This window comes from Microtus pennsylvanicus, chromosome 3 (genome assembly GCF_037038515.1).
Source record: "Microtus pennsylvanicus isolate mMicPen1 chromosome 3, mMicPen1.hap1, whole genome shotgun sequence".
Lineage (NCBI taxonomy): Eukaryota > Metazoa > Chordata > Mammalia > Rodentia > Cricetidae > Microtus > Microtus pennsylvanicus.
The window spans coordinates 1,237,779-1,262,500 of NC_134581.1; the positions used below are offsets into that span (position 1 = coordinate 1,237,779).

At 49.5% G+C, this 24,722-nt stretch overlaps 2 protein-coding genes across 3 annotated transcripts in view; one reads left to right on the forward strand and one right to left on the reverse strand.

The window, feature by feature from the left end:
* The window catches only part of Zdhhc3 (zDHHC palmitoyltransferase 3), a 45,907-nt gene extending 38,272 nt beyond the window's left edge, over nt 1-7,635 (forward strand). Inside the window, exon 7 of the mRNA XM_075964039.1 lies at nt 3,100-7,635. Coding sequence (XP_075820154.1) covers nt 3,100-3,357 — 258 coding nt within the window. The 3' untranslated portion in view covers nt 3,358-7,635. The remainder of the gene's footprint in view (nt 1-3,099) is intronic.
* Tgm4 (transglutaminase 4) overlaps nt 7,544-24,722 on the reverse strand; it is a 31,180-nt gene continuing 14,001 nt past the window's right edge. For both annotated transcript variants that reach the window (XM_075964038.1, XM_075964037.1), the window contains exons 7-14: nt 23,290-23,461; nt 23,080-23,218; nt 22,037-22,140; nt 19,853-20,104; nt 12,707-12,985; nt 12,001-12,170; nt 9,600-9,736; nt 7,544-7,685 (exon numbers count right to left, since the gene is read on the reverse strand). In XM_075964038.1, the coding sequence (XP_075820153.1) occupies nt 7,544-7,685; nt 9,600-9,736; nt 12,001-12,170; nt 12,707-12,985; nt 19,853-20,104; nt 22,037-22,140; nt 23,080-23,218; nt 23,290-23,461 (1,395 nt within the window). The remainder of the gene's footprint in view (nt 7,686-9,599; nt 9,737-12,000; nt 12,171-12,706; nt 12,986-19,852; nt 20,105-22,036; nt 22,141-23,079; nt 23,219-23,289; nt 23,462-24,722) is intronic.

The following is a 24,722-nucleotide window of genomic DNA, read 5'->3' on the forward strand; positions in this document are numbered from 1 at the left end:
GGGTCTGCTTTATGCATTCTTTTATTCAGGCCATTTCCTCTCTGGACTCAACCGGCACTCCTGATGTCTGTCCTCTTAGCTGCTAAGGAATGTCAGCTCACAGGCCAGTTATCCTAACACACCGTTGGACAGTGGCAACCCTGCTTGTCCACGTGGGCAAAGTGAGGCCTTGTCAGAGAATGGGGAAAATACCTGGTGGATAGAAAAAATCTTGGTCCTATTTCTGCATAGCCTTCCAGCCAAGCTTGGGCTGCTGGCTCAGCCTCTCCGGCCTCTAATGAGAATCAGTCCTGACACCTTCCTTACCAGGTGGGTGTCAAGCTTGGGCTGCTGGCTCAACCCTTCTTGACTGCAGGTGATCACCAGGCAGGGGATGCAGGGTCCCTGAAAATGAATTGTCGCTGCTGTCTGCAGGAAGGTAGCCTGTGCCTGTGGGCACGACTTGCAAGGGTATGACCTGATTCTATAAAACTAATGTTTGCTCCATGGTGAAAACATGAAATGTGGACAAATCCACAGAAACAGACACCATTTGCTAGGGAAACAGTTCCATGGGGGGTTCCTGTGCAAACGGCTCCCCTGTGATTAGCACACAGGTCGCTGGGTGGCCGAGGGGTCACGTAAAGCTGCCAGCCCACATGGTTCTGATTTCTAAAACCAGCCTGCATTATTGTACACTCCAGCCCTCAACTTTTCATTATTAATTCAGTGTTCCAGGTGAGAGAACAAAATCTGCCATGAATTTTTTGACATTTGTTTAAACTTTTCATTGTGAAATAATTTCACTTATAAAAAACCAGCAAGGGCTGGAGAGATGGCTCAGAGGTTAAGAGTACTGGCTACTCTTCCAGAGGTCCTGAGTTCAATTCGCAGCAACCACATGGTGGCTCACAGCCATCTATAATGAGATCTGGTGCCCTTTCTGGCCTGTAGGAATATATGCAGGCAGAACTGTATAATAAATAATTTTTTAAGATCCAGCAAAATTATGTATCTTCTCTATGACATTCAGTGCCAAAGATAAGCATCTTATAACCATAACATCAACTAACATCAACAAAATGTTTCTCTTTTAAGAAAATAATTTTAGGGGGCTGGAGAGATGGCTCAGAGGTTAAGAGCAATGACTGTTCTTCCGGAGGTCCTGAGTTAAATTCCCAGCAACCACATGGTGGCTCACAACCATCTGTAATGAAATCTTGTGTCCTCTTCTGGCCTGCAGGCATACATGCAGACAGAACACTGTAAACAAAATAAATAAATAAATCTTTTTTAAAAAATAATAATTTTAAAAGGAAAGAAACAGCTGAGCAGTGGTGGTGCACGCCTTTAGTCCCAGCACTCTGGAGGCAGAGACAGGCGGATCTCTGAGTTCAAGGCCAACCTAGTCTACAAGAGCTAGTGCCAGGACGGGCTCCAAAAGCTACAGAGAAACCCTGACTCCTTAAAAAATAAATAAATAAATGCATACATAAAAAGTAAAAAGGAGAAAGTAAAATCTTGAAGTCTGCATGGCGGCACATGCCTGTAGTCAGGAGGCCACCGTGGGAAGATCACTTGAGCCTAGGAGTTTGAGACCAGCCTACACACAATAGCAGATGAAACCCATTTTCTCTTTAAAGACAAAACTATTGAGACATACTGCCCTCTGATTCAGGGGCTCTCTTGAGGTTCCTCTCCTTGCCCCCTTTGCCTTCGTGGACCCCACATTCTATTGTTTGTCTCTTCACCCCATTTCCAGCAGTTCCTCACTCTTAAATTTGTCATGATCTACATTTTTTTAATTGAGGATAAATTCATATAATGTAATATGAATCATTTTAAGTGTGTAGTGATCCTGTGACATCAAATTCAGAATAAACCAGTGCAGGCTGGACCAGGTGCTCTGCAGAAGCTTTTATGTCTTTGGGTTGGGCTGTGGTTTGGGGCGGGAATGGCACTAGGGTGTTTTACTTGTGGTTCTCTGTAACTGGGGACACTTCAGTCTTGGCAGTTCTGACTTTGATCGTTGTGCTAAATCTGTCTCTGTAATATCCACTGCTGCAAAACGCCCGTTAGCTCCTCTGGTGATGGATGTCTCATATGAAGAGAGAATGAGCTCAGATTCCTATCGTCTGTCCTCTTCCTCCCAAGTGCTAGGGTTAAGGGTGTGTGGCACCACACCTGCTGAGATCAGATTCTGGAACTAATCTGAGGTGGCATGGGGAGAGTTGGTATAGGATACGGTCAGAGTCTGCATAACAAAGACGGTGTCCGTGGGAAGAGTGGCAGGGTTGGTATAGGATACGGTCAGATGTCCGCATAACAAAGATGGTGTCCAATATGCCAGTTATGGGGGAAGATTGCATGGAAGAGAAGATGTAGAACTAGGAACATAGAGGTCTTGGATGGAGGAAGAGGGTCTTGAGTCATATGAATGAGCACATCATGTCTGTTGGGAAAACTCAGTGAACTCCCTTGTTTTCCAGCAGAGGCTACACTGGGGTCTCAGAGCCTCTGTAGGGATGTTTTGGGTCTAGAGACTTGTTCTGGCTGTATCTGTAACAATTCTGGGCTTTTTCCTACCCGTCACCCTCTTTCTGAGGCCTGGTGGCCGAGTTACAGCCAGCATCTCAGCAGGTGAGTAGTCAGCCCTGGAGAAGCCATGGGGAACCCACTGCATGAGCAGGCCTGACGAACCCTCACAACCTACAGTGGCCTTTGCACCTTCCGGTGCCCGCTGCATGTGGCATCTGCTGCTTCCCCTTGCATGTTTGTGTCCTGTGCCATGTCCTCAGCCCTCAGCCTTCCCGGTGCCAAGCTTGCTGGTCCTATCTTAGTGGTTTTGTCAGACGAACAGGAGCCAGGGTATCCTTGGTCACTTGGTGTCCAGCAGCCGACCTCTGCCTTTGGAGGAAGGGGTCAGGGAGTCAGTGGGTGACAGGCAGTTCCAATGCCACGCCTTCTTACCAGGCTCCACAGCTTCTACTCTGCCCTGCAGCCCTATGGGGCTTCCAGGGTGGCCTGGGCCACAGCAAGCTGTGCCATATCGGACACCCCATGCCCTGCTCTGCCAAGACAAGTCACACCACACTGACCTCTCGCCCCATTCCCCTCCAGGGTATTGAACGCCTCCAACGCAAGACGCAGCCCAGGGAGCACTCGGGCAGCTGGAAGTCGGTCCAGGAGGCTTTTGGTGGGGACTTCTCCCTGAACTGGTTCAACCCTTTCACCAGACCTTGTCAACCCGTGATACCCATTGACAAGGGCTTGGTCCGGCAAGTGTCGTCTCTATCAGACATGGACAATATGGAGACCACTGAGAGCCAATTGGAGGAGACAAAAGACAGGGACTCTGTGGAGGTGCTGGATGAATAGAGGCTGCCAAGAATAATACACCAACAGCAGCTGCTGGCCCGATTGCACCCCCAGCTCCCAGGGCTCGTTCAGGCATTCCCGTGGGGTTACCAACTCTCTCAGGGTGGGGTGTGAGTAGAGAAGAGTAGGGACTTTCTCTGAGTTCCTCTTAGCAGCGTGTGCCAAAAGGGGTGGTTAGGGACCATTCTCCAGGCCTGGGAAGACTGCCTAGTCTCTGCCCAGCAAGGGAAATGATGACCAGAATGTCCTGGCCGGGGGCGGGGGAGCCACTTCTTAAGGGCTGTCTTGGGGACGCAGAGGGCCTTGGGAAAGGATACTGACATCAGGGATGACCAACCTGAAAGGCCAGAGAGACTAGCCATTCCTGGGGAAGGGATTCCTTGTCTGGCTACTGAACCTGCCCCTTGGGGCTTGAGCTTGGGCTTGGTTGAAAGAGCACCCCACCCACTTGCATGCATGCACATGTGCAGAACCTGTGCAGAAGGAAATGAGCCTGAGTTATGACAGTCACCCAAAATTAGTTCCCATCCTATAGATAACTGGACTCTCTGAGACAACAATGGAGCCAGCCTTTCTGTGGCCACAAGTTTGCATTCATGTATTGGGCTTCTGGAGAAAGTCTAGTAAGACACGGGGACAGGTACACCCAGAAACGGTTACCTCTGCATTTTATAATAGTTCCCAGGATGGTGCCTCAGACAGCTGTATGGCTGGACATGAGGCACATGCCTTTATTTCAGCATTTGGGGCAGGCAGCCCAGCCTGGGCTGCAGAGCTCCAGGCTACATAGAGAAACCCCATGTTAAAAACAACAGAAAACGCTGGGCGATGGTGGCGCACGCCTTTAATCCCAGCACTCGGGAGGCAGAGGCAGGTAGATCTCTGTGAGTTCGAGACCAGCCTGGTCTACAGAGCTAGTTCCAGGACAGGCTCCAAAGCCACAGAGAAACACTGTCTAGAAAAAAGCAAAAAAAAAAAAAAAATAAACAGAAAACTGCATGGTTGCATGGTGGCTAGGACATGCAGACTGCTGGGTGCCTGGGTCTGGGCAGCCCCCCCCCCCCCCCCCCCGCGCACTCCCCAGTCTATTGCCATGGTTGCGGAAGCAGCAGCTTTTGCATCTAAACAGATAGTTTCAAGAAGCACACCAGCTCCCCGACTCAGACCTTGAACCAATCCCAAGTGTTGCCTGCTCCAACCCCGGTGGAGGATTCTGTATTACATCCCTTCTTCCATGTCCTACCAAAGGAACCTGTGGCTTTATGCATGAGTCAGGTTTTTCAGTTTTGTTTTGTTTTGAGACAGCGTTTCTCTGTAGCTTTGGAGGCTGACCTGAAACTAGCTCTTGTAGACCAGGCTGGCCTCGAAATCACAGACATTTGCCTGCCTCTGCCTCCCCAGTGCTGGGACTAAAGGCAAGCACCACCACTGCCTGACAGAGTCAGTTTTATTTGAGGACACTGAGAAAGAAAGGCTGTGGGAAGCCAAGGGGTAGTCCCTGGAGGGTGGAGTTCCGTCAGATCCTATGGTTCACCCCACAGAGTAGCAGCAGGGATCCAGCATTAACAACTGTGCCCTACCCCACCCCGCTGCAGGTGCATCTCTTCTGAGCAGATGTGTTTTAATGTTTATCTGTACTAACGTCCTAGCCCAAGTTGGCTTTACTGCTGATACTGTTTGGAGAGAGTGGTCCTCTGGCTGCAGGAGCCCTAACCCCTGGATGACCTATCAGAGACTCCACACCAAGGAGAAAGAAGGGCTAATGACTGGGTCCCCAACGAGCAGCAGTTTTAAAAAGGAAGGAGCTTTAGAGTCAGTGTCTGTGCTGAGTCCAGGACCTCAAGGATGTCCATGCACACTGGGGCTGAAGCCCATCTTCCCTGGAGCCAGCTTGACTAGCAGCACAGCTTCCTCCCAGCCCCACAGCCTTCGGTTTCCAGAGTACTCCCCTAGAAGAGTTGAGGTGGGCAGGCATCTGCTCCCACAGGTTTAGAGCTAGCTCCTCCTCCTTCCTCAGCAAACCCATTATCGTGTTAGGGCCTCAGCTGCATCTCTCCCAAGGAGAGATGGACAGCCAGGATCATGTAGGCAGCAGTCTGCTCACTCTTGAGTCTTGTGCCTTCCCACTAGGACAGACACAGTGGCCTTCTCTCCTTGGTGATTCCTGAGAGTCTGCTCAGTAGTGCAGCTGATAAAAAGAGGCCCAGTGTTTCTGGGAGGGAGACGGGCTACACACCTGCCTCTCGTCTGAATAAAAGCTCTCTGATCTACCTCTGTAGTTAGAGGTGCCTGTTTTTAGCAACCTAAAGCCCTAGACAGCATCCTTCCTCTCAGGCCCAACAAGTGTCATACAGACATTAACAGTGGCTTCATGGGGTTACTAACTGGTCACCCCACAAGTACATGCCAGACACCTGCTGCATCCCAGGGAGGTGGACAGATAAGCAGAAGGAATCAGGACTGAGGTTTTCTAGTTCTGAACAAATGAAGGTGAGAGGCTGACAGTGCTCTGGCTAGTTTTCTGTCAGCTTGGCACAGGCTGAAGTCAATGAGGAAATGCCTCCGTAAGATTGGCCTATAAGTGCGGTGGTGATGCGCATTTTTTTTCTCATCCCAGCACTTGGGAGGAAGAGGCAGGGTGATCTCAGTGAGACCGAGACCAGTTTGGTCTACAAAGCGAGTTCCAGGACAGCTAGGACTATTAAACAGAGAAACCCTCTCAAACAAAATGACCTGTAAGCAAGTATGTAATTTATTTTCTTGATTGATGACTGATGTAGGAGGCCTGGCCCGTTGTGAGTGCTGCCACTCTGGTAATATTTTGTTTGTGCTCTAACAAATAAAGCTCGCCTGGAGATCAGAATGCCGAGCCAGCCGCTAGTTAACCATAGAGGCCAGGCAGTGGAGGCACACGACTTTACTCCCAGCACCAGGGTGGAGGAAACAGGAAGTGATATGGCTGCTTAGAGGGAGATGCTCAGCCCCTTTGGGTATGACGTGGCTGTCTCTGGCTTGCTCCTTTGTCTCTCTGATCTTTCAACATATACCACCGTATCTGGCCCTGGGTTTTTATTATTAAGACCAACTAGAATTCACTACACCACCCCTGGGCTGGTGTATGAGACAACAGATGGGCAAACCTTGAGGAGCAAGCCAGTAAGCAGCACTGTTCTGGCCTCCAGGCTCCTGCGCTGACTGCCCTCAGAAACTGAACGCTACCTGAAGTTAGATGGCATCAGCTCTCTCCTCCCCAGGTTGCATTTGGTCACAGTGTTTTATCAGACAAAGTGTCCTCGGAATACACGAATACCCCTCATTCGGTCTACTGCGCCTCTCTGGAGTATATGTCCACTTAGAAATTGTAGCCCTTGACCGAGACTGGCCATCGTGAAGACAGCCCAGACCAAGGAGGTCAACGTGAAGTTCAGAGGCAGTGACTCCCCCAGGTTTGTTAAGCAGCATGCTGACATAACAGGAAAATTCACTCAGGAGGACACAGCCATCTTAAAGTCAGCAGTTTAATTCAAAGCATAGTGATCATCGAGATCCCTGGAGGGCAGAGCAGAACACAGACTCCAGTGAGCAGAGCAGATATTACCAGTGGCCATAGACTCCTCCTCGGAGGGGATGCAGGCTGTGGGGTCTCCTCCCCTGTCCCACCCAGAGGCAAGAGGGCCTCACGCCAGCGTGGGCCTGCTTCTGAGAGGACAGAGCCTTGGGATGAGCATGTCGTGCCAGGACCGGCTCCAGGATGCTTTCCTGCAGGGGTCTCAGCTCACCTCTAGGCACCCCTGGACCTGATAGAATCCGATGCCCAAATGGAAGATGCCTCCAGCACTTCAGCCGCACTGAATAGCAGCTCTGGGTTCTGTCTATGGGTCTAAACCCAGACGACAGTTGCTGTCTTCTGAGGCCGTGACTCCTCGATGTGTGTTTGAGATGTCTGTGATGTATACTCAGAGCTGCAGAGAGGTGCCCTGGTCCCATGGAGCTACTGCCTGAGGTTACACTGGCCCTTGAGCTCTGTCTTTTGCTGGGCTGGCTCTTGAATCTGCCCTCCTCTGAGTAATTAAATCCAATCATCCCTGACCTGAACACTAAGTACAATTTAGGAAATGGTAACATGCTTAGCAGAGGCTCAGAGCCAATCAGGGCTCTTGCCTCCATCTCCATGGTCTCAGCTGGGCTACTTGGTGATGAGAATGATCTTCTCGGCATGAACCTCCTTCACTTGTCTGGAAGTAAACTTGACAATAAATTTCTTGGGTCCACTTTTCACTGGGGTGCACTTCATTTGGAAAGTGATGGTCTGTCCAGGTGGCACTGTCCTAGAAAATTCAAATGCACACAGAATCAGCAAAGATGCCACAGAAGAAAAGTGCATTGCATGAAAAACCAGGCATCTGGTTCCGGGACTGCTCTTGGAAAAGCAGGGTGATGCTCCGGAGCCCAGTAAAGCGGGCCTCCACCTGGAGTGCAGCCATTTGTCTCAGCTGCCAGACAGACGGCTGGCTGGAATGGCTGCTCTCCAGTTAGGACCGTCACAAACCCTCCTGGGCGTTCCTGGTGGATCTACAAGGTGTTCTCTAACCCTAGGGACTCAAGATGGCATTACCTGAGAGTGTGTTGGACTCAGAGCCCCCCCTTCACCCGAACTGCTGAACTGATCTGTTCTTTAACAACGTTCCCGGGTGATGTGTGTGTCTGTGAAGGGTTAGGAAACCCTCGTCTCAGAAAAACAACGTTCCCGGGTGATCTGTGTGTCTGTGAAGGGTTAGGAAACCCTAGTCTCAGAATAACAGGAGACTGCTGGGATTTACCTGGGAGATCTAGACACTTGGTGAGAAACAGACCAGAGGAATCTTTGAGTTAAAATCCTGTACTGGGTATGTCGGCAAACCAAGAACAATATCTAGTTCCTCAGACAGAAAACAGTGAGAAGCATCCCCTGCACCAGGCAACAAAGGCTCCAACTAGGAGTGTGCCCCTTACAAAGAGGGCACGTGGATGCGTGGGAACTTAGCCTACATCCCGGCAAGGCCGTTTGTTTGGCACAGCACGGTTCCGGTTTAAATCCCAAATCAAGGTGATTCAAATGTCCTATGTTAGAGAAACAGAAGAAAGCTGCCTTCCATACAGCGCTGCACACTTCCCAGTACAGCCATTCAAACAGCACAGCAGCACGGACGAAGACACATGACACAGTCCAGAGACTGAGGTATATGTGGGGATTACCTGTGTTGTTGACATTTCATTGATAAATTATTTGGCAAAATTGGGGCTCTGGATTATTCTACCCCAAAATTAATATTCACAGTAATAATTATGTAAATAGAGCCATAAATTGCAGAAAATTTATACTATTTCTCTTTTTTGTTTGGTTGGGTTTTTTTTTATTTATTTTTACTTAAAAATTTCCACCTCCTCTCCTCCCATTTCCCTCCTTCTCCCCGATTTTTTTTTTGAGACAGAGTTTCTGTGTGTAACCCTGGCTATCCTCAAACACAGAGATCTGCCTGCCTCTGTCTCCTGAGTGCTGGGATTAAAGGTGTGCACCACCACCACCTGCAACTATTCCTATATTCTTGTTTATGACATGAAATTCAGTATCCACAGAGAGGATTAACAAAGGCATGTTAGAACTTTAAACAGCCTAGGCTGGGGAATATAGTTCTACGGGAGAGCACTTGCCTTTCATGCACAAGGCCTACGCTCAGTTTCCAGGACAGCACCTTAGCAAACAAGACCGTGCAGAGGTGGCACACGCCTTTAATCCCAGCACAGGAGGCAGAGGCAAAGGCATCTCTGTGGGTTCAAGGCCAGCTTGGCCAATATAGTGAATTTTAAGCTAGCTAGGGCCATAGAGTGAGACTGTCTCAAGATAAATAACCTCCTACAAGCTAATTACACCGCTATTCCTCCTGAGTAAAGGCTGCACTCGGGTTAATAAGAAAAGTAATGACTCCCTAGGGGTAAACAGGAAAAGGAAACAAATAAATTACAGCAGAGACTTAAGACAAGGGGATGCTTTGACATTTCTGTAGAACATTCAGATTGACAAGAAGCAGAAAGGCCCACCACTGGCAGAACACTAGTGTGGTCTTTTCTGTGATTTGGTACCAGCAATGTGTGTCTGCATTTTTACCGAATCTCATGCTGAAAGTTTACGTCTCCGAAGGATAGCACATGTGAGAGACCCATGTACAGCATCTGTACCATGAGAACAATTTGGGTGGGCTCACCCTTGATCCCAGGACTGCATGTTCGAGAGGGCCAGGCTTTCCACGGAGAACCTGATGTTAGTCAGAGGGATGGACAGGGTGTTCTTGAAGGTGCAGGTGATGAGAAGTGGCCAGTTGACCTTGCCCGTGTCCGGGATCTGTTAAGAGTGGGGAGTGGAGGAAAGGCAGGCGTGACGAGCTGCAGAGGAGAGCTTAGATGGCAGCTAGAGTGTCAGTAGGTCTGTGCTCCCTTGGAAGGCTCTTGTGGAGAGCCTCTGAGATCCCATGTATTTGCACATGTTTACCTCTTTAGTTTTGTCAGACATATTTTGAAGGAACTCGAGGTTCATAGTTCATGGTAGCCAGAGGTCCTGGTGTGAGCTACATCCTGATCTCATCCAGCTAATCAGGAAGCCCCTTTGCCCAGGCTCAGGGGCTGAACAGCTGTTAGAGCCCCAAGCTATGGTATGGACATTGGTCCTCCCTCGCCAATGACCCAAAATTCCAAGTTGCCTCACAGGACAGCCCGGAGAAACACATCCAAAAACAGGCTGTGTTCATCCTTCAGAATCTGTTCCGCCCCTCATTTGTCCAAAGCCAGAACACTTGGAACTCACGCGTGTCCTGCCATACTGTTCTGGCTGGACCCTCTCCCTCAGAGCCCCATCTCCCCTGCCCAGGGTTTGGTCTCCTTCAGATGCCCAGGGTTCCAGAAGCAGTGCCTGCTCCCCACTCAAACCATGTGCTAGCTACATCCAATCACAGTATAGATGTACTAACTAGAATTTTAGTTCCTCCTATTACAGTATAGATGTACTAACTAGAATTTTAGTAAAGGAAAGTAGAGTGCCCACTTCTAGGACCTCTGAAGCTCTGACCACACATGCCTGACTCCAGAGACAAGTGTTCTCTGATGCCTACAGGTACCTGTGGAGCCACCTCTGGAGGAGGATGGGAGTGAGACCCCCAAGAAAAACCTATTTTAATTATGTTATCTGTATGAATGTTTTGGTTACATGTATGTATTGCACCATATGCATACCTAGTACCCACAGAAGTCAGAAGAAGGCATCAGATTCCCTTAGACTGCAGTTAAAGGTGGCTGTGAACCATTATGTATGTGATGGAAACCGAACCTGGTTCCTCTGTAACAATGCTCTTAACCTGAGTCATTGCTCCAGCCCCTCATTTCGGGGGAGGGTTTGAGACAGGGTTTCTCTATGTAGCCCTGGCTGTCCTGGAACTTGCTCTGTAGACCAGGCTGGCCTCAAACAGAGATCCACTTGCCTCTGCCTCCCGAGTGCTGCAATTAAAGGTGTGCGCCACCACCGCCCAGCTAGAAATTCTGGATGATTGGGCCATGGTGAATGGGCTGAACCTGCTTCCAAGCAGAGTGGATCCCTGGAAGCATGCGGTTCTGCTTCACTGAGCGGGGGCCAGGCCTGAGCCCCACCGCGGCCAAGGATGAATCTCTGACCCAACCACACTGCCACAGAAATGTCAAAACAGTCTCCAGAGGTGGCCACATCCTCGGCCTGAGAAGTCCCAAGGGAGGTACCCTGCTGAGCTGTAAACATGATGAATCCTAGGAGAGGCCAGGGCCACCAGGGAATGACTCTGGGATGATGGGATTTCATCTGTGTTTTAATAGATAAAGCTTGCCTGAAGACCAGAGAGTAAAACAGTCCCATTGGTCAGCCTTACAGACCAGGAAGTGGTGACACACACCTTCAATCCCAGTAGCCATATTAGTTTGTCATAGAAACCAGGTGGTAGTGGTGCATGCCTTTAATACCAGCGCTAGAGAGGAGTATAAAACAGGAGGAGACAGCCCTCAGATAGTCTTGTTCTGAGGAGGATTCCTGGAGGCAGTTTGGACTGAGGTAGAGGTAAGAGCCAGTGGTTGACGGTTTTGCTTTTTGGTCTTCAGGCAAGCTTTATTTATTAAATACAAATAAAATATCACTATGGAGAGCCTCTTATGTAAGCTGCTTTTGACTCCCACTTGCCTGGGAGTTGGTCTGGCACCAGCTTTATCGCACCCCACACTGGGGGTGGGCCCATGGCAAGACTTGTACTTCACTGGCTTGTATCCAAAACACTTAGACACACAAGAAGCTGATGGCAGGGATCGCTTCTGGTAAAGGAGCTGAGCATCTGAGGAGGATGGGAAGAAATTTTTATCGTGCCAACTGCATCTTTAGAATTTTGTGCTATTAACAGGTAGTCGTCATTTTTAAAAAGTTTAAATCCAGTTAGCCAAAAATAGAGAAAAGAAGTTGCTTGACACATCCCTTCTCAGAAATGCCTGTGTGGAAAACGATGTACCGTTTTCCTTAGGGATGCAGTTGGCGCAGTGGTCAGTCAATCGGGACCACAAAGGCCCTGAGCTCTGCCCCTCCCTGGCCTGCAGGCAACTCACCTCAACAGAGAAGGCGGAGTACAGGAACGACAGGGTCGCGTCGGTGGCCACCTTGTCGCCAGTCTCCACTATTTCTGTGATGATGAACCCTTTGATGACCACCTCGTCGTCTACCATGCCCAGTTTGTAGATGTAGGAGTTAGCATCCATGCTGAGAACCACCTCTGATTCTGTGAAAGAGCAGGGAAGAGAGGAGAGGTGAGTTCTTGACAAACATAGGGTTAGATTAACTCAGGACAGAGCCGCGAGGCCTTAGAGGAGTCCTGACCTCTCTTTGGAGAGCCTGCATCTAGGGATCAAATGGACTTGATGATTTACTGAGATCTCCAGGCCCATTCTGGGCCCCCATTGTCAGGGTAGTCTGTTCACGCTGAGGTTACCACAGCCCACTGATAGAATAGTAATTCAAAAAAAAAAAAATCTCTACTGTTGCAGAGACTTGGTGACACCATTAGCACCCTTAACGTGTGGCTGTGTGCTAGCCCCAGACTCCTGGCGCTCTGATCTATGTGTGCTAGACCCCAGACTCCTGGCGCTCACTCTGATCTATGTGGCCCATTTTTTCTACTATGCCAGGATTCCTTATCACCACCAAATGTAGTGCTCAGTGTCTGTTCAAACATAAGAGTATGGGAGTAATCACAGAGAAGAAAGAGACATGAGATGATGGGGATTCTGGTCTCTCCGGGGCCCGAGGCTCTGGTACCTTGACCTTGGATCTGCACCGTCCTGTGGATGATTCCCAGGTTTGTCTTCTGGCTGCCTGTATATGTCTGTAGGTCGAGGGAGCACAAAATGTTGACATTCTGTGGTGTGGCCGTTTTCCTTTTCAACACTAGGGTCAAAGTGACAGGATAGCCTAGCTCCACAGAATTCTGGAGGACATGGATCTGAAGCATGCCGTTCACTGGCCGACGGCTGGGTTTGTCCTCATCCGGGTGCTTACCGGCGGCCTTTTCCATGGCCTTCCTCTCCTCTGGGGAGCCTGCAGAGACACGGAACATTTCCTGAGGACACCTCTCTAAGGGGAACCGAATGTCTGAGCACACCCTTGGGGGCTGAGAGAGCTTTCCCTTGTTCTGGTTTGAATTTTTTTATCAACTTGACACAAGCCAGAGTCATCTGGGAAGAGGGGACTTCAGTTGAGACAATGGCTCCATCTCATTGGCCCATGGACAAGTCTGCGAGACATTTTATTAATTAATGACTGATTTTGAAAGATCTATTCCACTGTAGGTTTAAAACCTCTGGGAAAACAGACCTGGGTTGTGTAAGAAAAGTTGAGTAAGACACGAGAAGCAAACCAGTAAGATGTGTTCCTCCGTGACTTCTGCGTCAGTAGGTGCCTCGAGTCCCTGCCTTGGCTTCTCTCAGTGGACTGCTATGCAGCATATATAAACCAAAATAAACCCTTTCCTTTCTAAGTTGCTATGATCTTTATCACAGCAATAGAAACAAATTAAACAGAATTTGGTACCAGGAGTGGGGTATTACTGTGACAATCATGACCATGTCGTTTTGGGGAAGGTTATGGGAAGACTTTGGGACATTGGTCTGGAAAAGCTGTTGAGTGTTCAAAGGCCAGTGGGCACTGTTCTGTGGGAGCTGGGAAAATACAAATGTTGAGAGCAGTGGAGACAATGGAATCCTGGCTTGAAAAGTTTCAAGAGAATCTTGAGAGTCCCTTAAAGAATCTATGAGCGCCATCTGTATGATACATTTGAACTAAGACTCTTTGGTATCTGGCCAGCTGGAGTTGAAGAATCAGCTGTGCACTTGAGAGGAAAAGGCAGGCAGATCTCTTTGAGGGTAGCCTGGTGTATACAGAAAGTTCTAGCCCAGACCCTGTTTCACACACCCAAAAGAAAGGGCAGCTGATAATCAAGAAACCAGCACCACTAGAGTGAAACCTTCATGAGACAATTGGTTACTGGTTGGCCGGAGTTGAGGAATCAGATTTCATGAAGAGACCAGCGGGAGAATTTCCTCCTCGTCAGCACCCAGGAACTGTGGTTTAGAAAGGGCTAAGGCTACATCTCATGCTAGCTGCTAAACTTGGTAGTGTATGCTTCCCAGGTGGTGCTGGTTTTAAAGGCATGAAGATATCATGGGTATCACCTGAAGCATGGCACTGTGAGAAGCCAGGAGAGATCACTGATAAAGGTACAGCCACGGAGACCCAGCATATCGGAAATAGAAAGACCATGGAATGACCACCAAGGGCAGAGGCAGGTGTGGCATGGACCTAACTTGAGCTTAGGAGACGAGCTATTTGTGCTGCAGGTGGCAGAGCCCCAAAAGCGGAGCCGGGGGCCCCTTGGGAGTCCAGAGGACCGGGAGTCGGTCTCAGATGTAAAGCACTGGGTATTTCACACTGAATGTTTAATTTTGTGTTTGATTGGATTTGACTGTAACTATGCTCTGGGTCTCCCCTCTTGGAATAAGAAATATGTAACTCATGTTTTTATTTTACAGGAGCCCACAGTTAAGAGACGTTGGATATCTTAAAGAGACTGAATTTTAAAAGACTTTGGGACTTTTAGAATGTTTTTATATTGTGATATTGATATTAATATAAGATCTTAGGGATAAGCAAGACAGGAAAGGGTATTGTTTCATACTGTTGTATTTCTGTGTCAAGGTGACAAGGAGTCAGTTGTCCTGGTTAGATATTTTTGTGAACTTGACACAAAGCAGGTTCATCTGCCAAGAGAGAACTTCAGTTGAGAAAACGCTTCCATTTGATCAGCCCATAGGCATTTTCTTGATAATGAGCAATGTGGGAGGGGCCTGTACCACTGTGGATCTGACACCCCAGCAGGTGTGTCTGGGTTGTATAAGAAAGCAGGTTGAGTAAGACGTGAGGAACAGTCAGCAGTCTTTCTCTGTGGCTTCTGACTCAGTTCCTGCCTTGAATTCCTGCTTTGGGTTCCTTCAATGGACTATGACCTGGGATGAGTAAGCCAAATAAACCCTTTCCTTTGCAAGTTTCTTTTCTTTTCTTTTTTTTTTTTTTTTTTGTTTGTTTGTTTTTCAAAACAGGGTTTCTTTGTGTAACAGCCCGGGCTGTCCTGGAACTAGCTCTTGTAGACCATACTGGCTTCCAACTCACAGAGCTCTGCCTGCCTCTGCCTTCCCAGTGCTGGAATTAAAGGTGTTTGCCACCACTGCCTGGCCCAAGCTGCTTTCCATCATGGTCTTTATCACATCAACAGAAACCAAACTAAGACACCCACTGACTAGGACTATGGAGGCTCCCAGGAGCTATGGATTCACACTGAGAACTACCCAAGGCCGCATGCTGGGGACTTGTCTTAAGTGGTTGGCAGCAGGAAGACCAGAGCACCCTAGTCTCCTCTAAAGCTGTGGGAACACAAGCAACGAGTTACTCCACCTCCAACCTACCTAGGAATCTTGACATCAAACTAAGGATAATTTAATCACAATAACACACTGAGCCAGGCATAGTGACTCATACCTGTAATCCCAGCAGCACTTGGAAAACTGAGACAGGAGAATTGCCATGACTTCAAGCCAGCCTGGACAACAGAGTGAGTTGGAGGAATTCAGAAGGCATGAGGTGATCCTATTGCCTCCCCCTCCTCCCAGACCCTTGGTCACCTGGAAAACCAGCAGTGCTGGTCACAGTGAAGTCAGAAGCCTCTTTCGGTCTGGAGCATACCTACAACCTCATCACATGGACTTTATGCTCCTCTGACTTCTATGACAGCTCCCTGGAAATGTCCACTCATAGAGCTCACCGTACTTGAGCAGACTCGGCTCACAACCAACAGACTCTTTCCTGGTGTGCTTATTTGAAAGACAGTTTTACAAACCTGAAGAGAAGCTAGGGAAGGGAAAAGACAAGCAAGCTGTGCCTCTCATCTTGAGGATCTGTGCAAGTGAGGCTGAAGAGCAGCACCAAGTCCTGCAGATGGGCACAGCCTGAGCGGGCACATCCCCGAGTGGGCACAGCCCCCAAGTGGGCACAGCCCCTGCATGGACACAGCTCCACAGCCAAGGCGAGTTTGTGTAGGTTTCCCAGACGACCAAGGCTGCAGCACACTGGTCCCCAGCTGCTCATGAGGCGAATAGGAGGAGAAGTCAGAGGCTTCCCATGATGAAAACAGACTGCACAGAGGTCTGCAGGGAGACAATGCACAGCACACATAGGGACGGCAAACAAGATCTGGTCTCCAGACTGCCACGGTGTATCCTCCAAGCTTATCAATTTCAGCAAGAAATGCCCTCCACCCAAAGGAAAACCAGGCCCTGCAGAAGCCTGATTTGGAACTTACTAGAGAAAAACTTTAAGTTCTCTATTTTAAATATAGTCAGAGGGGCTACTCCAAGTTTGGTGACCTGAGTTCAATCCTCAGGACTCACATGGCGGAATGTCCTCTGACTTCCACAGGCACACTGTGGTGTGCTCACACACAAATGCACACCACATACACTGTGGTGTGCTCACACACAAATGCACACCACATACACTGTGGTGTGCTCACACACACATGCACACCACATACACAAAGTTAAATAAGTGCAAAACCATTGTAGATATATTCAAGGAACTGAAGGGACAGAGAGTACAGCAGTAGCTCACCAAGCAGAGACTATCAATACAGAACATGTAATAGTCTAAGTCACTAACAGCTTAGAGGCTACACAGGAAACCATCAGAGTTGAGGTTAGGGTCATGTAATTATCCAGGCTTCAAGGCAGAAGGAAAAGGTACAAGGAAAAAGCAACAGTACACTGAGTACTGTACACTCTCTGAGGCAGCCCTCGCTCTGATTGTTTCTTTCTTAAATCTCCTACTAGGACAGTGAGAAGGCTCGGAGGACAAGGGCACTTGCCTCCAAGCCTGACAGTCTGTTTACAGAGGGCAGACACTGTCCTGGGTCCGGGACGGACAGGAAGACCTGGCGTCCTGCAGACTCCTCCCTCCTGTCACACTATAGTGAGCAGCTCCTGCCTTCTTTACACCGACCACCCTTCCCCTCTTTCTTCTTGCCTGCCCGCCACCCTCTCTGAGGCCTGGCCTCACACTCACTGTGCTGCGAATGACGACCTTAAACTTCTGCTACCACTGCCTTGACCTCTTCATGGCTGGGACTACGGCACGCGTTAGTGCGCCTTGTTTTCATAGAACCACATCACCATCTGAGCCGCATGTCCATCCTGCAGGGAATCGGGGCTGCCCACAGGTGTGGATGGCTGTCTCGCTGCCCACAAGCACCCTGCCCCCACAGCCGTCATGGACATGCAAACAGGCCCTATGTGAGCACAGCAAGGCCAGATACAGGAGGAGCTACTGTCTCGGGATGCAGGCAACACCAGGACAACCTCTGAAGCCCCATCTCTTCTGCTCACCTCCCTCAGGCTGTGCTCTAGGGAACACCTCACCATATCTGAAGCCTCTTCCTCGAGACCACCTGTTCCCACTATTGGAACAGAAACTGCATGTCCAGCATCAGAAACCCCATGGCAAGCAGGCTATAATTCTCCAGGCAGCCTGGCTTGGTGGAATCTGGGTAGATCTACTGCACCGTGGGACAGATCCAGACACAGGAGGCAGAGACTGACTTGAGCCTGGGGTACAGTTCTGGCAGAGTGCTGGCCTAGTGTACATAAAACCCTGGTTTCCGGCTCTAGTACTCTAAAAAACAAAGCCCTGGACCAGGGATGATGGCCCACACCTTTAATCCAGCACTCAAGAGGCAGAGGCAGGTGGCTCTCTGTGAGTTCAAGACCAGTGTGGTTCTCACAGTAGGTTCCAGACCAGCCAGAACTACATAGTGTGACTGTTTCCAAAGGAAAACAAAGTCCTGACTCAGCCGCTTTGAAGATGGGTGAATCTAAGCCAATAAGAATATGAGAACATCTCTGAATTCCATGTCCTGGGCATTTTTACCCGTGGATTGTTAAGAAGATGGCCCCTCTCTAAGCTGTACTGTCTAATTTGATAGTAATAATGATAGCCTATGCATAGTTTTGATGAATAAAAACAAATACAAGGATGTGCTTCACAGCTAACCAAGGAGCTCCACCTGAGGAGCTGCTCAGGCTAACGGGTAAAAGGAAAGCCCCTGAGTCCAGGAGCCAGACTGGCTCTAATTCTCTTAATGCTGAAAAGAGGCAGTCACGTGCCTCTAGCTAAAACAAAGCTTCAGGGTGTTGAAGGGACTGCGGGCTGCGTTCCTGCCACCCAGCTCCCAGCCGCCTGGCTAGCTTATGCCCCAAAATAACAACACACAAATTGTATTCTTTTAAACACTGCTTGGCCCATTTCTATTAATGCGTGTAGCACCACGAGGTGCACTTACCAGGAAGATTCTAGCCTACGTCCATCCTGGGTCGGCCCTGGAGAGGATCGGCCTGACATCTGAGCTCACTTCCTCTTCCTCCCAGCATTCTATTCTGTTTACTCCACCCACCTATGTTCTAACCTATCAGGCCAAGCAGTTTATTAATTAACCAATGACTTTCCTCCATCATCAGGGTAGACCAGATGCCTTGCTAATAGTTTTAAGATAAATAACCCCAGAAAACAAGCCGGAGCTCACAAGGACACATAGTGAGCTGCCTGACTCATTAGGCAGGGGTAGATCGATTGCTACTAGCTCCTCTTGCTCGGTCTGGGTGATGACCAAAGGTGAGGGTGAATTCCTTATACTCGTTTTTGCCCTCACTCTCCTGACACGAAAAATTATTGATGAGTGGGTATGTACCATAAAGATTTAAAGTAGAACTGACTGATTCCTTTTCAATAATAAAAGTTTAGGATTGTGATTCCTTTAAGATTCCTTATAAACTGTGTGGTGGTGGCACAGGCCTTTTAATACCAGCACTCAGGAGGCAGAGGCAGGCAGATCTCTGTGAGTTCGAGGTCACCCTGGTCTACAGAGCAAGTTCCAGGACAGGCTCCAAAGCTACAGAGAAACCCTGTCTTGAACTCCCCCATCACCACCAAAAAAGACTCCTTATAAGATTACCTTTCAAGATAAGTAATAAAGTAATTGGCCCTTTCTTTGTAATGGCAAATGCAGCCGGCCAGTAAAAGCCCTGACATGAATAGCTTGCCTGCCCACACAGTTAATCTATAACAAATTGCGAAAAACAAATCTGCAACAAATAAATGTGCATGGGTTCTTGGGATAGTTTGTTTCTCACCTGTAGTGTGAGGGATATGGAAAACATGCTGTTTTTTTCCTGTGTGTTTTGTATTCATTGTAATCATTCACTTGAAAAGCAGAAAACCATATTGTAATTCCTACATTGCCTGAAAGACTTTGTTGGGATATATAAGCTGTAGAAAAAAGTATACAGCAGAAAGAACATAGAAAGAACACAAGAGAACAAGGAAGAAAGCCATCGAGATTGTGTAAGAGTGTTTCCTTCACTAAGTCCCCTCAGACAGACAAGCTTAGCTTAGGCTGACTGGTTGGATTCCTTTCAAAGTCCTGTGCTGCTGGAGGCTGAGCCCCCAGACAGCAGTACAGTTCCCTTACCCGAACCTCCAGGTGTGTGCCACCATACCCGGCTATATCCTGCCCTGGACTGGACAAACTGTGTGTCATGCCAAGCCTGCCCCAGGACACAGTCACCCTCATCTCACCCAGCTTGGGGTACCGTCACGTTCTTGCCAAAGCGCACATGGTCGGGCTGTTGTGACAGGAACCCTATGGCCAACGATGCCCTAGATTTCTCCCCTCAAGTCCCTGCGCAGCTACCTTCCGGGAACTTGTACTGCAAGGTGATATCTTCGCGCTATGGTCGGGCTGTTGTGACAGGAACCCTATGGCCAACGATGCCCTAGATTTCTCCCCTCAAGTCCCTGCGCAGCTACCTTCCGGGAACTTGTACTGCAAGGTGATATCTTCGCGCTTGTTCTCGCCCACCATCTTGGTGCTGATGTTCTTGCCGATGCTTGCAGTCTCCACAGCGATAAGGACATTCTTCTCCCTGCCTTGGTTCTGCTTCACCAGCCAGATGAACTTGTCACCGTTGACCTCGGTGAAGACAAACTTGGTGTCGTACTGGATTTCGACCTTCCCCAGGCGGATGGCGCTCAGTGGAGATGGCCCAGTGCGGAAGCCTCCTGAGGGGAAGGAAGAGAGGTTGGTTGCTGGGGTCTGTCCCCTAAGTCCATCACAGCAAGAGTAAGAAATCCCACCCACTCAGGGAGGAGACGGGCTTCCCAGGCAGCCTGACTGCTATCTACCACTAAGAACACAGCCCAGCTTAGAATTGAAATGTCCAGGAATTCTCAGGTCCAGAGGGAAGGAGCCATGCCTCTATTTCCATTCATCCCAGAACATTGCCTGTTTCTGTATGGCCCCTGTACCTTCATTTCCTGGATATTGGGTATAAAGGTAGTACTGACCTCATAAAGTCATCAAACATCAAAAATCAAACAAAGCAGTATACAAAGGCACTTCCCCTCACCAGCCGTCACTACTGACCTGAACTGATAATGCTGCCTTCTAGCTCTGACATAGGAGCAGAGAAGTCTCCTTGACCATCACTAACAACTTAGGAAGCATTAGTCTTTCAGCTTTTCATTGTACAAATTGGTTTGATTTTGCACTGTTACTCTCAACACTGGTCTTGCCGTTTCCTTGTTTTATTTAAACCTTCAATACACGACTCCTCCCCTAGCCTCTCAAAAGCAGCCAACCCTGCAATTCAGTGTAGTGAGCTAAGACTCAGAACAGCGCTTCTATCTAACACTCTTGCTTCTAATATGCAGAGGGCATTCACACTCTGCCATCACCTTATCTACAGTGTGAATGGATAGGTTGTCTTCTAAAGCCCTTTCCACCTGGGCACAAGGCTTCTGCTACCTCCCAGGTAGGTGGCGACTGTGGGCTGCGCGCAGCTCAGTTGCAGGTGACTGTAACCTGCACACAGCCCAGTTGCAAGGCTACCGTCCCCACCCTGGCAGAGACAACTGGGACCCCAAAGAAAGGACCCCTTGCTGACCACCTTTCAGCACAGGCGGTGTGGGGAGGTGAGGAACAGCAGATCTCTGGAGGCCCCTGGCTGGTGCCATCAGGAGCTGTGAGGCTGTGACCCTGCCTTAGGGAGCCTTTGGGACACGCTGGTTGGAATAATACAGGCACCAAAATACTTTACATTGTAATCTTTGGGGACTGAGCCTCTGCCTCTGAGTACCCCTCCTCTATCCACACTATTCCCTCCATCTGGGTGATGACCTTGCTCCTGGAACGGCTAAAGAAGTCCCCTGCAAGGGCCTGTGTCCTGTGGAGGTCAGGGTCCCACTGGGATGTGAAAGAGGTTTAAGGGTGACAGTGTAGATGAAATGTATAAGCCTAAGGCTACATAAAACAAGCTGGAAATGTCTTCTGTTGGAGGCTGGTTCCCTTTGAGCATTAGCCAGAAACAGTCACACACTCTTAAAGGGCTTTCTCCTTTATTAATCTTTTAAGCATGCACGTCAGTTTCTCACTGGTAAGGCATATTAACCCTGTAACAAATCCACAAGATTTCCCGTGTAACCTCAGACCAGACTTCATCTGCCCAGACACTCCCCAAGCTCCTTCCCATCCAGGACCAGATACAGGTAACCAGCCAGCTGGGACGCTCCCACTCCATCTGGGACTTTGTGGTCAGCTGCTAAGAGTCCCATTCACCGTACCTTCCTGAGCCTGGGTTTGCCAAACGCAGGCAGTGACCAAACTCACTTTAAAGATGAGCTGTGGGCTAGTGAGATACGAAGTAGCCAACAGCACTTGCTAAGCCTGGCAGCCTTAATCCAACCCCTCGTACCCATGTGATGGAAGGAGAGAACCGACTCTCACAACCTGTCCTCTGGCCTTCACATGTGTACCATGATGCATGTGTGTGCACACACAAACACATGAAAAGGTGAGTTATGGGCTGTACACCAAGGAAGCGCCTGCACTTACTGTTATATCATGTGACTATCACTTGTGTCCTCTTTATAAGGCCTTGCTCAGTGTGAGTGTCGCCACCCAAGACCCCAGACACGGCCTCCATACAAACTCACCCTCGCTGATCTCCTGTGGTGTAGCATCCAGGACCTGCCAGCCATCATGGCCCTGGGGTAGATCATGTCTTTTCATCCAGGCGTCTGTCCACACGTGGAAATTCCTGTGGCAGTGGAAATGAGCCAGCCATGCAGTTAGAGAAACTGTCACCACAGCCCTCTAAGGTTCTGGAGAGGGGGACCTTTGTCAACAAAGGCTAGGACAGTGGGGAGAGCCGTATGGAGAGCGGAGCTTAGAGCAGTCAGGCAGTGGAGGAGAAGCCCCTGAGACCCAAAGACCCCCAATCGCTAGCCTCTGCTGAATGAATGGGCAAACAACTGTAAACCTTCTCTCCACTCAAAGGGATTCTGATTTTATTGATGAATAATTTTATAGCTTTGTAGCTGGACAGTATTCCATATTCTTGCCTTTTTGTTTATTTGTTTTTGAGACATGGTTTCTCGGTGTAGCCCTGGCTGTTCTGGAACTCATACTCTGTAGACCAGGCTGGTCTTGAACTCAGAGATCCACCTGCCTCTGACTCCCCAGTGCTGGGATTAAAGGTGTGAGCCACCACTGTCCAGCTATTCTTGCTATTTTTAAAACAGTTACACCATATGGATTAATAGAGCTTGGTGTCTCCAACACTTGTGCCAAAGTGAAAGACTTGGCACATCCAGCTGTGGGAGACATCCTACCTCCCTTAAAATCCCTGTGCTTCTAGCCTGCAAGGTGCTGCGCACTGGGTCAGAGAGCAGAGGAGACAGTGCCCCTGGTTGACTAGAAGTGCCGGTTACATCAGTGTGGCAGACAGCACCTGTCTCAGTCTCCAGGGCTGGAGGCCAGAAGTAAAGACCAGTTCTCAGTCTTTGCCTCCATGGGGGCAGAGGCTGCAGCCAAGGGATCTCCATGTTTAACAAGCCTTCCCAGGAGTTCTGGGTCACACAATGAGGTTGACTCTACAAAGTGGGTTTCTGGAGTTGACACTGCTCCCAACCTGAACCAGTCGACAGAGCCCACAGGAGAACAGAGGAGGAACCCAGCCAGCCAGGAGGGAGCCTACCAGACAGAGTCTTTGGTGAGATGTGTAATTGTCTTGCCCGATTCATCCAGGTAGATGTCTACTATGAGGTTCTTCCCCGTATCGTGGGCTGACTCAAAATTAGTCACGCTGCGAGCCGGAATGCCCAGTGCTCTCAGTGCTGAAATGAGCCCAGACAGAATGGTCAGCTTCTGCGGGGGCTGAGCGGCCCCTGCCCCGGCTGCCGCCTACCTGTGGTCAGGATCCCAGAGAAAACCCAGCACTGGCCAAAGCACACAGGCTCCTTAGTGATGAAGTGCTGCTGCAGGATGGGCACACTGCTGGTCCACACGTAGGGGGCGGTGCCTTTGCTGTAGTCTCCCGACCAGTTCCCCACCAGCACGCCGTTATTCACGGCACACATCTGACACGGGACAGAGCAGTGTTAACATGTGTGCCTTCCCCACACCCCAGAGTCTGTCAGGACAAGCAGAGCACACAGGAGGAACAAGGGACACGTTTAAGACTAGCCTTGACTACATAGGGAGACTTAGTCTCTCCTTCTGTACTCCTTCAGAGAAACCATCCCTCACTGAGCAAAGGTAAAAAGTCAGAGAAGAGCATCTCTCATAACATGGAAAGGCCGTGATGCCCACGTGAGACTTCAGGGTGCAAATGCAGAGGCGGGGTGACTTTCCGGCACATAGACACTGCTTGTCAGGACACCTGTGAGTACAGACCGACACATGACATATCTAAGGGCAAAAGGAAATCAGGCTGTAAATGTAGCAAGGTAATTAAAAACATAAGGGCACACGGGCATCTTAAATCCTAACGGGACAATCAGGCCCAGCACCGTACCACACACCTTCATCTGGACCCCGAGGTGAAGGACAGCTAAGTCGTAATGGTGATCTGTCACCTGAGCGTCTGGTACGGACAAGGGAACTGCCTGTCCCAGGGATCTCTGCTCAGCCCTGCTCCTACTGCCAATATGGTCTACTTAAATCGCTGTCAGTCTGGACCCTGTCCTGCTTCTCACCCGGCTGCTTCCAGTGTCCCACACCTCATTTCTGCAGCCTTGCTTGACCCTGAGGCTTGGCTCAGTCCTGTAATCCCACAGCTCGCTCTCTCTCGCTCTCTCTCCCTCCCTCCCTCCCTCCCTCCCTCCCCCGCCCTCTCTCTCTCTCACACACACACACACACCTCTCTCTCTCTCAAGCACACCTCTCTCTCTCTCTCTCTCTCTCTCTCTCTCTCACACACACACACACACACACACACCTCTCTCTCACACACACACACACCTCTCTCTCACACACACACACACACCTCTCTCTCACACACACACACCTCTCTCTCTCACACACACACCTCTCTCTCTCACACACACACACACCTCTCTCTCTCTCTCTCTCTCACACACACACACACACACACACCTCTCTCTCTCACACACACACACACCTCTCTCTCTCTCTCTCTCTCTCTCCACACACACACACACACCTCTCTCTCTCTCTCTCTCTCTCTCTCCACACACACACACACACCTCTCTCTCAAGCACACACCTCTCTCTCACACACACCTCTCTCTCTCTCTCTCTCTCACACACACACACCTCTCTCACACACACACACACCTCTCTCTCACACACACACACACCTCTCTCTCTCTCTCTCTC